Genomic DNA, 13,002 nt, shown 5'->3' on the forward strand with positions numbered 1-13,002 from the left:
GGCTTTCTAACTTCTCTAAACCTACTCTGAATTGTATTATCGCGGTACGAATCGAGCGACTTCTGCAAAATACGGGCACTTGAAAATGGTATTCAAATTCGGGTCTCTTGTTATCTTCACTTTCGCAAATCTTCTACGATCCGCCGAAGCGAGCTGGTGTCTGGGTACTGGAACAGGCACATGCAATCTCAACATCTTTGGCACCCCTGTCATTACTGAGGGTGGCTACAAATATGTTGAAATGTGGACAGGTGTCCATATCTATGACAATGAATGTAACTTGATCGGATACCTCAATAGACCTGTGGAAGGGGTTGCCATCAACTCTCAATTGCCGTGGACGGTTGTACTGAAACATATTGCAAACGACGACCGACACTTCACATTCTGTTATGCCGGAAAATGCTACGTTAACGGGTTTACCTTCCAAGAGACCGATGAAGGTGGTTATACGGCTATCGAAGCTTTGCATGCCTTTGACTGCGGTGATGAAGTGAGGTTTTCAAAGACGGAAAGCTCATTTAGCAGCCGACGTCACGTCAATGAGACCGACTTTGTTTAAAGTCGCTTTCCACTAATGAAGCTCATGAGGCACCGTTCTATGCTATATTTGGGGTTCTCCAAGCCTATAGCAGCTTGGTTGCTCAATACATCAGCTACCGGTCCTCCACAAGACGATCTCAACTGATTGTCAAGCTTTTTCTGACCAAATCTAAGTATGGCAGCCAATTACCTGGAATTGGTATGACCTTGTGTTTCTCTATACGGTCCACATGAGTTACCAGCTTTCTGTTCAGATAGTTACAGAAACAATAAATATTGAGAGTGCTCGCATATGAATTATTCTTTTATAAGTAACGTGGCTGTGGAAAGTATCAGATAGTTACAAGAAGTGATTATGAAAAGGACTCAAATGCACTACATAAATGAACAATAAAGTAGATGATGACAGATTATTCTCATACTGTCGACTCAGAAGAAAAACAAGAATGAAGGGCAAGCAATTGGAGTTTATTGCTTTGATATATTTTGGGGAATGGGTATACGTATTCGAACACAATTTTTCCCTGCTGAACCATAGACAACTGAATATAGAGCAAGTTTTACGCTTCAATCCTTCTCAATGCTTGTTCTCCTCTGACTCAATCTTGTTCATCTCAACCGGCGTCGGAGTTCGGCTGCGGTCTTCAGGACCGACAGTCCATGAAGCGATCGTCTTAGTGATAGGGTCAGCTTCTGGGTCCGATTTGGGCGCAGAGTGATGCTCGTTGCGAGGGGTTCGACGTGATTCCCCTGTCACTGAATTGAAGTTGCTCCCAAAGTATCTTGGAAATATAGCTCCAAGAATGATACGCAATGCTGGCATACAGGCACAGACAATGGCAATATCGCATTCTAAAACGGACCAATAGACTGCTGGAGCATTATCATCTTTTAGAACTGTTAGTATGTTACGCTCTTTACTTGTTGTGCCTGAAGAAAAAGATCTTGAATAGTAAGCTTATTCATTGACTTACAAGTTGTGTTGGTGGACTTGGAAAACCGCACAAGAGACTCAAGCCGTAAGATGCTGACGAGCGTGATCCTATTATGATGTAATTTTCAGTATTGATTCTATAATCGAACGTATGAATGTTTTGTTAAAGATGACTGACAGGAATCCAACAGAAAACATTGCCAATATCTGTAGTTTCTTATGCCAATTGAGTTTGAGGCCCAGCAATAGACGGATAGGCAGCGAAATGATGGTTATGTCAATGAATATTTCAATCGCGGCACGAACCCATGAGAAAGTGTTGATGTTGATACACTTTCCCGCATATTGGCCAGTCCAGCCATCCCAGAAGAACGATACCGGTGTACATTGGAATATCATGGAAAAAGTATTGGCTATTCCGAAGCAGACCACGAATATGGAGATACCAATGGCACACTGACGGAATAAGATTGAGTCAAACACGCGGAGATAGAAGAAGAGAATGGAAAGCTGAGTGAACATTTCCGAAACCATGTAGAATACTTCGGCAAAGTATAAATCCTTATAACCGAGCATCAGTAATCTGCCCACAGGATTGAATTCGCAGTTCAGTATACAACAGTTACTCACCTTCAACGTTTTTGTCAAGTTTTCGAAGGATAATGTCCATATATCCTTGCCCATGCCAGTTCTAGCCACTGTGAGAATAGGTTCATGCAATTAGCTCAGCTCGAGTCTTTCCCTATGACTTAATACGTACTTGGAAAGAGGAGGAAATTCAATGGTAAAGCAAAGACCTATTTCCCAAATCGTCTTCGTAAGTCTTTGTAGCAATGGGTGCTGGTGCTGGGAGGAAGGAACATACCAATGCTAAGACTATAAATCTGTCATCCCAAGCAAAGAACTTGTTGATAAATACTCGAGCGTAGATTCGAACAAGGACGAAGATTATTGCGAGACTACCAAAGGTAGCCGGGATACCGACAATAACTGGACCGATGTCATGAGATGGCAGTCCGCAAGCCGCATATGTTGCATTCGTGGTTGCTATAGTAGTAATATCAGTTTGATGTAACAGATTGAAAGTCAAACATTAGCGTTACCAGGGGTTGGTATGTCTTACTGAGAATTTCCTTTGGTGTGCAGGTGCCATTCCCAAGGCAGATCTGTACAGTACCCTGGAAAGTAGTATCTGCACAAAGGCACTTCAAGTCCTGCAACGAGCAAACAGAAAGCGGGAGCGAGTCCTTGAAGCAAGTGGCCTGTAGTTCCATGTATATGCGTTAGATAAGAAAAGGTCCGGACGCCCCAATATGAATGTAGTCCATAAGGTTCACAAGTAACGTACCGCACAACCTGGTATCTCATCTAGCAAACTGGCACAACCGAAAGTTGCTAGTAACAAGAGGGAGAACACCACGTTCATCTTTGAGTATCGATATTGAAGCTTTTCTATGGTTTAAAGAAAAAAGTTTTGCCGTCGTACTAAGGAGATTCATTGACCGAGGCAACAAAAAGCTGCATATCCGAAAGAAATTCCGGGGACTCTTATATGATGTTTTGAAATTCATGGCCCCTCTTGAAATACGAAGAGGGAATATCACTGTAAGGAGACATTTTCTGTTTTTTCTCAGTACGTAGGTCCTTCCTGAATGATATGCGCACAGACGATAGAGACACCGTTTAGGTACTCGTAATAGGGCTATTTAGCAAGCTGTCAAACGGCATACGGGGCGGAATCTATGGAAGCCGATAGGAGCTGTCGAGATTTGGCTGCTCCTTCTTCATTGTCTGGGTCTGGGCTCTTATACTAGCCTGAAGACCTGTCAGATTTTATTTGACGCAAGGTAGTAAACCATTCCGCTTGTGGAGTCTGATGATGTGGCGTGGATTATTCCGGCGCAAGGGGCTCTACAGCTCTCATCTACCGAGAGGTTATAGAGTGCCTCTCAGCGGCACAATGGTATAATTTATCCATTTTCCATTTAAACATTGCATAAACCGTATAGGCTATGTGTCATAGCTTTGTAGATCACCGAATTTCTAAACCCTACTCCCCGAAAGTGGATCGACCTTGGAAATCATGGAATGAAAGATATTGGCTGCGGAAGTCGACAAGCTTGCATGTATGGATCATCCTCTTGCACATCCTTCACCTATTCGGAGGCTCAAGACTGAGTCTCATCTGCGTTTGATGTCCCGAGATTGGCACGCTATGGATCACATTGGAAACGTCCATAGACATACGTAGTGGAATTTCCGAAGAAGTTGACTCCGATTATTTCCATCAAATTTGTTTGTCATTTCAAAAATCGAAGAACAGTCCAGACGCTAAACATATTTCAAATTGCGTTATTCAGACTAATATAGACTTGTTGCAGTCCACATTCTCACGCCTCTCATTAATCCCTAACAGAAGTGATCTATCAATCTAATTATTAGGTTAATACCTTCGAATATACCCTCCTGTCTCTTCCAGTATGATCGACGGGCCATGATAGAGATTAACTAAATGACAACGTTTTGCATTAACTTCGAGTCACTCTGCTGCCAAGGATGTACTCTTTCGATACCCCTGATAAGATCTTCATGGTGTGAGGAGCGCGATTTTATTGAAGCCCTGAAGGGTGCTGGATGGCTTACGACACCAGGTAGAAACTCTACCACTGGGTCGATTTCCTGGCCATTTTCGACTGCTTTTCCGATCTTGAAAACTGACAGAGCTTGTGCAATATTGATGAACAGAGCAGTATCAGCTAGCAAACGGCCAGGGCATATCCGACGTCCGAAACCGAAAACTAGTGTATGCGGGTCAGGCTCGGGGATTTGATTGTCGGTGGCCAAGAAACGTTCTGGCTTGAACTGCATTGGATTCTTATAGACAGCGGGATCATGCGTGAAATACCTAGATGCAAGTCAGCATAAGCGATGTTCCGAGTAAAGGACAGAACAGGGGTTGACTCACCAAACGTTAGGCATGATATATGATCCCTTCGGAATGAAGTAACCTTCGCAGATATCATCTTCGGTGGTCATATGTGGCAAACACATTGGTGCTACAGGATGCCAACGAAGCACCTCTTTCACCATTGCATCAATATACGGGAGATTGGGTCGGTCTGCAACCTCCGGAAGACGATTCGTTCCTACAACCCGATCGATTTCTTCTTGTGCTTTTTGCTGAGCTTCTGGAAATAAAATCATGGCCAAGAAGAAGCATGACAACGAGGAAACGGTCTTTATGCGATCATATTAGCCCCGTCTCACACTAAAAACTGTAAAGGGGGGAGGGGGTTACAGTATCTGCCCCGGCGGTGAATAAGGACATGGCGGAACATTTCACTGTGAATAAATCATCAGCGTTTGAGATTGGCTGCTGGAGTAGGTCAGACAGGAATGACGGTTCGTTGACACCCTCGGCCATCTGATGCTTGACGAAAGCATATGGTCTTTCGGTAAGCTCGGACAACGTGGATCCCCACAAACGACCAATCTTCTTGAATCCAGCTCCAGGAAACCAGTCTGGCAAATGCTTCACTATGTCGAATATCAACAAATGATCATATAAAGAAACCGGGGCACGCGTACTAAATGGAAGCATATCAACTAGCCATGTACCAGGAACTCCAGCCCGTGCAAATTGATCCATGGCCTGGCCGGCCAACTCCACCAACGGATCTCTACCATGCGGTTCTGTTGTGTACCCATAAGCAATTTTGAGGATGACTGAGCCTGCTTGCCTATAATTTGTTGATAGGGTTAGTCACATTGATAGCCGCCCGTTACCTACAGTCATTGACCAGAGTGAGGGATATACTTTCGGATATGCTCGGTGAGGTTGTTCGGGTCGTCCAATATGTGAAGAAGAAAATGTCCAGCCTCTTTCTCTTGGAGGCCATTGAAGCGTGCTGACGAGGTTGGCGAGCCTAACATTTTGGTCATGTTTTTCCGAAGAGCTCGAAACCGATTGTTATATGGAGAGAGTCCTAGAGAATTTTCCCAACCCATCCTGCAAGCGGTGGATCAACAATGACCTTAGAAAGACCTCTCGAAAAAAGGGCGTTCCAGATATAGACATAGGACATAGAAGGAGGGACGTACATTTCACCCGCAAAAACCTGTTTTGGTCTTGAGGAATGTTTCGCCGAGCGCTTTTCCAACAATTCAAACGCCAAACAAATGTCGTGGACAATAACCAAAGTCTGACCCATGATAGTAACAGAACTGATACCTCCTAACCATTCCAAAGGTGTGAGATTTGGATCCATAGATTCCTATTGACAACTAACATACCGTACGCATCTTTGTGCTTTAGCCAATGCTTCCATTCTGGCTGCCCTGGTGGAGGGAGGTCGCCTAGATTCCCAACCAAGAACTTGGGTGTCGGTCCGGGAGGAAGTGGCGGCCGCCTAATGTGCTTGAACTGGGCAAGAATTTTATAGATAAAGTAGAGGCTGAGGCTGTAGAGCATGAAGCGCCCGACGGATACAAAATCCATCTTTAAATCCATCTTTAAATGTGGGATCTGAAGAAGATGCTATCTCTGGCACGCCCTGATTTGGTAAAACGGAAACCGTCTGACCGAAACTAACGTAATTAAGTTTTTTTTTGGGTGGTTTATTGAGTCGTGTCTAGGTAGACGCACTTATATATCTTCATCGACATTCTTCACATTTAACAGCAGTCGATCAAGGGCGGGGAAGCACTCGGGAAATGGCACCAAACCCTCCGAGAGTCGAGATCAGAGATTCGAGTGAGGAAATGTGACAACGGTACTCATATTTGTACGCTTGTCTTATCGATTTTATTTGAGACAGCAATAGATAATCTTCCGTTCCCACATGGCTCAAAGAAATTATACAGCGCGTGTCCCGTATTGGCTGCATGTACGAGTGTCCCACTCCCTCTCCTTTTGTCTAACCCATTGCAATAACCACTAAGCTGCTTGGTTCAGACGCAGAAACTGTCAGAGTGTCAAAGCGGTAGCGAATTTGATCTGGAAAAGTGACATATCATATTTGTGTGACCTGCATTGCAGCTCCACATCGCCAACTATTGGGGGAACGGAGTATTGTTATCCATCCTTGCATGACTTCTACCAACCTTCATCCTCTGATTGGGAAGGTCAATGTGTAGTCACCGTAACTTAGGGGCTGTGAGGTTTCGGTGCATAACCGGAAATACGAACTGGTAGGAAAATTCCTATCATCTACTTAGCACGGGACTTCAAGAAAGCTGTTTAAGTAAAACTCGATGGTTATGTGTGAGACCTGTAAATGTATATCAATGGATTAAAATTCGACTTGATGTTTGATTTATCAGAAAGAAGCAAGCCGGTCAAACTTTCACTCGGGTGGTATTTCACAAAATCAGTCCCTTAGACAGAATCTTCGACGGACATCGACGACCACCGAGATTCGGCACTCTCGACGCCGTAGATGATGCTCTCACTAAATTCTCGAAATTCGTAGAAAGGCCCTTAAGTTGGGTCTTTATACGTGAAGGGAATATTGACAACCTATCCTGTTGTTATTGGGAAGTTCCCGAGAAGCTACCTAGGTACCTACACGATATGTTCAATAGCAACCTCGGAAGTGGTGGCAATGACCAGCTATACAGTAGTTGTTTCTTATTGGGGATAGCTATGTAATACTTGGTATCCTATTGCTCCATAAGTCCTTTTGTCCAGTTGCTTAACAAAGAGCTTGGACGCTGGCAGAAATTAACCGGCTACCGTATTGTCGAAGCGAGGAACACAGCATCAAGCCCAATGGCTAGCCGCATGTTAGCAGTAAGCATGATAGAAATTTTAATTTTATCAGAAATACAAATGTGATATAGAGATGCGGATGCTAGGCAGAATAGTGGTACCAGATAGGGATTCAAAGCTGTGCAAATGATTTTGGCTACACTGAATCCCCTTCCAATAATAGTGGATTTTGTGCGAAGTAAAGCAAATATACTGCTCAAAAACAGCCTTTCTCTCAGTAACTCTACGATTTAAGTACTGGTTCAGATGTTGCTTGATGTGTCTCTGAGGAAGCTCACCATGTTTTTTTATGACGATAATAATCAAGCTTGAAATTAAAGCTACAACTTAGCAACTCCTTGTGGCTGCGTCAATCATAAACTCTGAGCTTTCCGAAGCCAACCGTCTTTCTAGGAGTTGCCGTGACAAACTGCAACTTGTGATGTGTAGTGTGTGTGCGGAATATCCATATTCCTATTTGGACTCAATACACGCTGAGAGTCATGGCCTTCGCTAACAAATGTTAACGCAGAAGTTAGGGTTAGGGTTAACACGATCTACCTAGGTATTTCGATACTTACGCCTACCGTAGAGTTGTCAAGTCAAATATGACACATGCAAGTCTTCATACACATTGCACAATTGTATATCATTCCGGTATTGCATTAGATAGGTTTGGTGCTTAAGCTGTGGTTGGATAGCTACTTTTAAGCGTGGCTATACATAGAGTGAAGAAGCATTCTTACCTATTAGGATTTAGGGGAGATCACCCTCTAGTTCTGAGCTGGAGGTCGAAACCCACCGACGGAGTTGCGTTTGTGGGTCGAGATCAACATTGCATATGCTCAGCTCTAGTTAAATTATTGGCAACGACTTACATTAACTGGCCGAAGTGTATCGATTCCACAAGTCAGTGCTTGTATGGCTTATCAATTGCTGGGGTTTAATAGGCAGTGTTCTAGCTGAAGCTATAAAATCAAGAGCATATTGCAAACTGGGCTTCATTTTTGTTTCCTGAGTAATATATCCCATGCCACATGCCCAACGAGTATGCCTGCATATTGAGATTGAGTGGGGACAATAGACATCTTGACATACTCAAGAACCCAGAAGGGTTTCAAACATCTAGCACAGCTTAGGGATCCAACGACGAACGAGTAGTTGAGGGTTTAATCAAACAATCGTTACAAGTAGCTGTCCTGACGATAGGGGAAAACAGGGTTCATAGTGCTGCGACTTTAAATGCGAGGTTGATTGACACCATACCCAGATAAATCTCAAATCAAGCTAGGGGGAACAGGCGAGGGTGAATTATATCCTTGTACCCAACCTTGGAAATCGTAGTCTCTCACTTGCTTTCAGTGAGTCCCAAGGGTCACAAATTCAAACCCTTTAGCCTGTTCTGGAGCCGATACACCGAGTCAAACACGCCATCCTCCGCTGGTGGACCGTCGTGACAAACGAAGAGCCGATCCTCCATTCTATGGTAGCGAGAGTCGAATAATTCGCAAGCAAGCCTGTGCCTTAAATGTAAGACCAATATATGAATTCAAAATCATGGCAGCGGGCTATCATTGTGTATGAGTGTCGTTGGTGCTCTGTTGCTGCGCGTGTGCCTCTCTGTCTCTACCTGCGTTGCCCCGGTGAAATGTAAGAAAATGGGCCACAAGTATCACATAGTATGTAGCATCAAATACTCACGTAGTATTTCCTTTATGTGTGCGAAATCTTCCTCTAGTTTCTGGTCCCATCTCTGCCTCATTGCTTCCAGATCGGGAATCTGTGATGGCGAGGAAGAAGAAGGTGGGTTAGAGCCCATTGGAGGGGTAGCAGGCGGGCGATTTTGCGTTGATTCGGGCATTATGGCTTCCTCTTAAAGATTCCGAATAGCTTCTTGCCGGTGGAACTCCACAGTCTACGTCCAGATACGGACGTTGAAGTCGTCAATAGAGGATCTTAGGGTTAGATGCGAGAATCTTTGGTATGATGGAGTGGCTCGGGACAATCTCCGGCGGCTGCTAACCGAGTTAATACTAGCTTCCATCAAATCCCAAATTCGGAACTTATTGACCAATTGTCACTGTCGAGAGGTTTTTGCTTACCTGTTTGATCTTTTGAGTGTGACGAAGAATATATTGACGTTATCCTTCAAGACAAACTTCCACCTATATAGGGTTCAATTGCCTTAGAACTAAATATAATTCAAGAGAATCGGATGACACGTTCGCGCGGCGTTCTTGGATTGTCTGGAAATGAAGAGCCGGGAAAGGGCGATGCTTCACCTTTATATGTCGTCGGTCTAAGGGACTGCGCAAGTGGAAATGAAGCCACAGGTTTCTAAGCAAATTAATATCAACCATGTTATGACTGCTCAGCGTGCCCACTACGCACTCCCTTCTGATCCCGGTCTTTCGACTTTGTGGCCCAATATAGTAAGATGTCAGCCCTCTCCTGCGCCGCACAAGACCATGTACTATGAAGAACTGGGAATAGCGGAAAGAGAGAAGCAACAAGAACGATGAACTGCGAGAAGAGGCCCTAGCATCCAATAACACAGCGCCGGCTCCACTTCCCGTCCCGTCTTTCGCCGTCAAAAGTCACCCAACGTCAAAAGGTCTACTCAGGTCAGCGCTTCAGGTACGCATTTACTCCATAATGGAGCACTCACTGATTCAGGGTTAGAACCAGGGTCCAACTTGATCGTAAGTTGGACACTTCTCCTCTCACTCGGCGGTCTCATGTATGCAAGCTCAGACCTAGACCGGATTGTAGCACAAGAATCGTATCGTATCGCTAATTCTATTTACGTAGTACTCTGTAAGTCGCTTCAGTCGCTGGGAATGCCTTGTCGGGGTATCCATTTGTTTTCCATGCTTTTGCTTTCCTTGCCTTCTTCTTCGTGCGATCTTCTCGCGTGCGCATTGCAACGCCTGACTATGACTCATTTGATCACTCTTCGCTTATTGTTTACCTGGTTCGACTGAAATAATGTGGACAAACGAGGAGGGAGAGTAACAGAAAAGATCTGCGTCGGGCAGTCACTTGCTTTGTCAGTACGAATACGGCGCTGTAGCAGATGTCGGTCAGTCGAATTCCTGATATCAGCCTCGTTCACGATGGGCCACGCTGTCAGGACTCAGAACTTCAGAAGTCGTCGGTTCAACTCCTCCGCACTGGAACGGGGTCTCATAGGCTACAATCTACAGAGGAAATGTGAAGGGATTAGTGTTATTAATTAAGTTACAAGTGATGGTAACTGATCGTACCCACCGTAAGCCAACTAATAAATACCTGGTGGAGATCAACGGGAGCGGTGACGCTCACTGCAACAATACCAAAAGAGTGACTCTCCGAATATCACTCTGGTAAACGCGTTTATTTTTTATTTATTTTTCTTCTTCCCTCAAAGCAGAGTGGAGGAAGAAGGGAAACAATAAAAGTACCGAGCAATTCCACGAACAGAGCCGGAATTCCTCGCGATTGGAACGTCATACAAAATATCTGCATTCTGCAGCTGTCATGGACGCCATGCAGCGACTTGCCGATGTGCCGGAGATCGCCCGAGACCCTATTGTAGTCCTGTGAACTTAGCCTCCGTCCACAATGCGCACTTGAGGTCTCCAGAGGATTACCCAAGAGCGTAATACATCATAGGTTAGATCCATAGAGTCTAAAGGTTTATCAATCTCAGCAGATACTTCAAAGTACAGAGGTAAGGGGCGTGGTACTGAACTTTGATTTTGAAGCAAGAATCGCCGAGAGCGAGTAAAAGAATGCGGTTTGAAATTCGTGCAACCACTCGTCTCTGTCAAAATGCATGTTACCGATGAAAAGACGCATGGGTATGGCACATGGAAGCTGACCATGATCATTGATGGCCAGGAAAATGATTCTAATTCAATATTAACTCTATCCGAAAAGCCGGACCAACTACGTGCGACCACTAAGTAGGCATTTATCATAGGTCCCATTCGTGTAGCATAGCCAAGTGGGAAAAAGAAAAGAGTATCGTTTGGAACGCAAAGCGACGTTTTTGCCTAGATAGTGGAAGTTAGTAGGTAATCCGGACCCTGGCAGTGACATGTGTAACTAGTCTAGGAGGAACCGGACACTGCTCGGCCTTGTAGGTGATAATGTCGACAGAATAGTTCATCAATGTAACACTAGGTTCTCGTGAATCTAGGCCTATTGTTTTTCCTCTTTCAAACTGATAGTATCCGTGGAAGACTACGGTAGTTATGAGAGAATTTACGTCAAGATACTTGCCGTCTACCAGTCACTGTGGCGTGTATAAAATTTCTTAACCATTATTACAGATCTAAGCTCGAGATATGCTGAATTAAAGCAGATAATGGAAAACTCATTAGCATGGTACCACCTACTCAGATCGATTTTCAAATGTTTAATGGCCGGAGACGTCAGAGAGGAAGCAAACGTATTTGCAGACCAGCTAATCCTTTACGATCACAGTTTTTAGCCAAGGCCATCCAAGTTGTCAGATCGACGATGAAGAGCAAGTTATTAATCTGTCTAGATCCAACAGTTACACTGTAACCAAGAAAAGAAAGATACGACAACAAGTTGGCATTAACAGGAATACTAGATCTGCTATGGCTGCAAGTTGCGGTCTGCAATTCAATCAAGAAAAGAAAAACCAGCATATCAACGCATGACTTATGCGAGAGCCACATCCTCTGCCTAGCGTGCGCTAATTATATGTTTCCTGGTTATTTTGAAAATTCTTTCTTTTGATTTTGCTTACCTACCGTCTCTCCATGTTCAATGCTTCATTTTGGCACTAAGCCGCCAAGTGTAGTTGACCTGAGCTGGAGTACACTTTCGGACATCACAGCTCATTCAAGGTGAATCGTATGATGTATAGTATCTACAAGGTAGGCATTCCTTAAGCGTAGTAGGAGCAGAAGTATGAATTAGGTTTCATTCAAGCGCGTGATTTAGAATATATGGGATCTCTAGTTTTTTACCATCCCTGTCAACGTACAGTATATAGTTATACATGTACCACCTGGGCATATGTAATCAAATGCATTAATACGATCCTTAACACTGGCATACACAGCTGCAATGGCGTGTTTCAGCTGTCAAATAGGTTTGCGTGTGACGGATGTGATGGATGTACGTCTCAAGGTAATGGGCAATCTCAAAGTGTTATGCAGCTGCATGAGTCATGCTTCATGGCAGCGCGTAGGCCACGTTCAAATCTACTAATATCTAGTGTAGACTGTGTAGTAGCAGGCTGAGTGCAATACTCTGGATTTCGCCGCATTTACCTGCTCATATCAATTGATCCCCATGGCCGATGCTATATGCGAAAGAAAGTAATGATGTATTCAATGAGAGCAGGTTCGCATGAGCGCATCCGAAGGAAACAATGAGCACAACTATGTAGACACGCTACTTGAATGCCAGGGAATAGTCTGACTAGTTTGTGAAGCAATGATCCAATATGCTGGGATGCATCAAGAGTCTGAGATGGTGAAGGAAAGTCGAGTACCGGAGGGAGACAAAACATGCATGATCAGGGTTTCTCGAGCTGAAGATGCAACCCTTGTGTGAAAAAAGACCGATAGAGCCAATGGTATTGCCAATGAGCATTGCAACTAATCTGTGCTACCTTCTTTCGGGTTGATCGGTGACAAACTCGCTGACCGTAAGCGGATTCCCAAGCCTATGCCATAGCTATGTTACACAGAGTCGATGCACAATCCGTACAACGACATAGGTAGCAGTACCTAGCTAACTTGAGAGGTTAACG

The 13,002-nt window shown here is 44.3% G+C and overlaps 3 protein-coding genes across 3 annotated transcripts; 1 reads left to right on the forward strand and 2 right to left on the reverse strand.

The window, feature by feature from the left end:
- Window positions 1–85: 85 nt before the first annotated feature.
- Window positions 86–562, forward strand: TSTA_053370 (uncharacterized protein; the record flags this gene model as incomplete). The annotated part of the gene is made up of 2 exons (XM_002486885.1): window positions 86–221; window positions 252–562. 2 exons carry the CDS (start codon window positions 86–88, stop codon window positions 560–562), a joined length of 447 nt encoding a protein of 148 aa, XP_002486930.1.
- Window positions 563–1,041: 479 nt separating this feature from the next.
- On the reverse strand, window positions 1,042–2,903 carry TSTA_053380 (uncharacterized protein; the record flags this gene model as incomplete). The annotated part of the gene is made up of 7 exons (XM_002486886.1): window positions 1,042–1,431; window positions 1,518–1,585; window positions 1,656–2,038; window positions 2,108–2,175; window positions 2,339–2,524; window positions 2,601–2,739; window positions 2,826–2,903. The coding sequence occupies 7 exons, from the start codon at window positions 2,901–2,903 to the stop codon at window positions 1,121–1,123; spliced, it is 1,233 nt and encodes a 410-aa protein (XP_002486931.1). The 3' UTR covers window positions 1,042–1,120.
- Window positions 2,904–3,790: 887 nt separating this feature from the next.
- On the reverse strand, window positions 3,791–6,269 carry TSTA_053390 (cytochrome P450 oxidoreductase OrdA-like, putative). The gene is made up of 7 exons (XM_002486887.1): window positions 5,771–6,269; window positions 5,579–5,711; window positions 5,295–5,486; window positions 5,066–5,217; window positions 4,776–5,014; window positions 4,443–4,714; window positions 3,791–4,382 (listed from the first exon to the last, which is right to left on the reverse strand). The coding sequence occupies exons 1-7, from the start codon at window positions 5,985–5,987 to the stop codon at window positions 3,986–3,988; spliced, it is 1,602 nt and encodes a 533-aa protein (XP_002486932.1). The 5' UTR covers window positions 5,988–6,269; the 3' UTR covers window positions 3,791–3,985.
- Window positions 6,270–13,002: the final 6,733 nt, after the last annotated feature.

Source organism: Talaromyces stipitatus, genomic scaffold (genome assembly GCF_000003125.1).
Source record: "Talaromyces stipitatus ATCC 10500 scf_1105507295487 genomic scaffold, whole genome shotgun sequence".
Taxonomy (NCBI): domain Eukaryota; kingdom Fungi; phylum Ascomycota; class Eurotiomycetes; order Eurotiales; family Trichocomaceae; genus Talaromyces; species Talaromyces stipitatus.

Excerpts from the sequence above, each read along its gene's own strand:
- TSTA_053390 (XM_002486887.1), bottom strand. The coding sequence starts at position 5,987 with ATGGATTTAAAGATGGATTTTGTATCCGTCGGGCGCTTCATGCTCTAC. Across the intron at positions 5,712-5,770 it reads AAAGCACAAAGATGCGTACG|GAGGTATCAGTTCTGTTACT; the intron begins GTATGTTAGTTG and ends TGGAATGGTTAG. Across the intron at positions 4,383-4,442 it reads TATATCATGCCTAACGTTTG|GTATTTCACGCATGATCCCG; the intron begins GTGAGTCAACCC and ends ACTTGCATCTAG.